Source organism: Nicotiana sylvestris, chromosome 2 (assembly GCF_000393655.2).
Source record: "Nicotiana sylvestris chromosome 2, ASM39365v2, whole genome shotgun sequence".
Classification (NCBI taxonomy): Eukaryota; Viridiplantae; Streptophyta; class Magnoliopsida; order Solanales; family Solanaceae; genus Nicotiana; species Nicotiana sylvestris.
This window is the reverse complement of record NC_091058.1, coordinates 19,761,196-19,763,551: the sequence shown is the minus strand read 5'-3', so window position 1 is coordinate 19,763,551 and position 2,356 is coordinate 19,761,196. Positions and strand designations below refer to the sequence as shown.

The following is a 2,356-nucleotide window of genomic DNA, read 5'->3' as shown; positions in this document are numbered from 1 at the left end:
GAAAATCAAGGGTTAGTCTTAGGAACCCAAACTAGTTTGGGTCCCTTTCTATAGGTAAACGAGTGAATTAAATTCTTTCTAGCCCATCCTGGCGTCCTATTTTTCCCTTGAACAAAGGTTTTGTTCTTTTGATTGGCCTTTTCTTTTGCATTACATTCACTTTTAAAGTGACCAGTCTTACCATAGTGTGTGTAGATTTTATTCTCAGGAAGTGTGATATACTTGCTTTTGGGATCCCACTTAGGTGTAGGGGTACCATATCCAAGTCCTCTCTTATTACTACTGTGATGTTCTTGTAGCCAAGATAGCGCATTAGAGGACTTATTCCATTTGCAAGTTCTGTCTAGTTCATTCTTAACCTTCTCTCTTGTACAACTCATCCTTCATATTTCCTAGATTTTCTTCTAAGGTGAGGTATGTGTGATCAGCTTTCTTTTTTACCTGTTCCTAATTTCAGTTTTAAATTTTCAGATCTAATTCTAAGACAGTGGTGTCAAGTTTAAGAACCTGGTTCTTCAACTCGGTATTTTTACTATCACTTTCATTAGCCCTGTGTTCCAGATTTTTGCATTTAGCTTTTAGGATCACACATTTCCTAGACAACTGTTCCTTCTCATTGTTTATGACCTCAAACTCATCAATGAAGTCTAGCAGTAATTCAAATAACTTTTCTTTGGACAAAAATTTAATCTTGTCTTTGAGATGAATCACACTTACCTCTTGTTCATCATCTGATTCTCCAACGGCCATAAGTGCTTGTTCATCTCCAGCTTTATCTTCTGAATCCTCATCTGAGCTTTTTACCCAAGCAGCAACTATAGCCTTTGTTGATCCTTTGTTCTTCTTGAGTTGAACCTCTTCCTTCTTCTTGTTTCTTTGTTCAGCCCTTTTTTTCTTCCATTCAATTCCCACTGAGGATAATTATTGATCATGCAGTCAGTCTTACCACATTTGTAACATCCCTCGTTGGTCTATTTTTCATGGGCCCTTGGTTTGTTAAAGGTTACACCTCTTGAAGAACTCTTTCCTCTCATTAGGTACTTCTTGAAATCCCTTGTGATCATAGCCATTTCATCATCCTCTAAGTCTGCACCTTCAGCTATTCTGAGAGCCAGACTTCTTTCCTTCTTAGGTGCATCAATCTTCATGGTTTGCCTTCTCAGTTCATAGGTAGTGAGATTTCCAATCAGCTCATCCAACTTGAGAGTAGCAATGTTCTTTGATTCCTGAATAGCAGTGATTTTTCTTTACCAAGTTACTGGCAAGACCCTTGTCAATATTTTCTCAACCTTGTCTTCTTTAAGGATAATTCTTCCAAGAGAGTTAAGTTCAATTGTTAGTGTTGTGAGCCTTGTGTAAATCTCTTGGTTGGTTTCTCCTTCCTTCATGGTAAAATTCTTATATTGAGAATACAGTAGTGTTCCTCTTGATCTCTTTACTTGAGGAGTTCCTTCATGGGCCACTTTTAGAGTGTCCCAGATCTCCTTAGCAGTAGTACAACTTTGAATTCTACTGTACTCATCTGGACCTAGTCCACACACAAGCCATTTCTTGGCCGTTGTATTCTTTTACCACTTCTTCAAATCTTCAGCAGTACAGTCAGCTCTAGTCTTTGGCATATCCACTCCTTCAGCATTCTTCTTTATAGTAGTCAGGTGACCATCAGTAGCAATGTCTCAAAGTTCATAGTCTTCTCCTATGATGTGGTCTCTCATCCTCTTCTTCTACCAGGAATAGTATTGGCCATTAAAGACTGGAGCCTAGAAGTGGATTGTCCTTCCCAGTTTCCTAGTGGTGTACTCATCTTGATATGTTCCTAAGGTGTTAGCCTCTTCAAGGATAACCTGCTCTGATACCAATTGATGTTTTATACTTTAATACCACGCAAGGGGGATTTGTGCGGTACCTAATTTTCGCTTAACTTGATTATAGAAGAACCTAATTTTTTTATGTGTTCCAACTACTACTGTTGCGGAATAATAAATACAGAAAATAAAGAACACAGAGATTTTTATGCAGAAAATACATGACTCAAAAGGTGAAAAAACCACGGCCTGCCTTCCAGTAGGATTTTCCCAAACTCTCCACTAAAATCACTGAGCCAAAAATTGCATTTACATAAACTCTTTTGTAAATCGAGGATTAACTCTAATCCCATTGTGGCATACAGCCTCAACTGTTGCGACAACTTCAAGTTAACTCTAACTTGAAAACTCTAAGTACCTAATACAATTGCTTCTAGATAAGCTGAATGGTACAATGTAAAATTACCTACTACAATTGAACTAGAATAAAAGATAGACACTTGGAACTGGTTCTTCTATCTTGTTCAAGTAGCTTCAGGTTTGCACGCCTG

The 2,356-nt window shown here is 37.9% G+C and overlaps 1 protein-coding gene across 1 annotated transcript; it reads right to left on the bottom strand.

Annotated features, from left to right (window-relative positions):
• Nucleotides 1-459: 459 nt before the first annotated feature.
• Nucleotides 460-1,388, bottom strand: LOC138883310 (uncharacterized). Its single transcript, XM_070163991.1, has 3 exons — nucleotides 1,269-1,388; nucleotides 1,010-1,226; nucleotides 460-911 (listed from the first exon to the last, which is right to left on the bottom strand). The coding sequence occupies exons 1-3, from the start codon at nucleotides 1,386-1,388 to the stop codon at nucleotides 460-462; spliced, it is 789 nt and encodes a 262-aa protein (XP_070020092.1).
• Nucleotides 1,389-2,356: the final 968 nt, after the last annotated feature.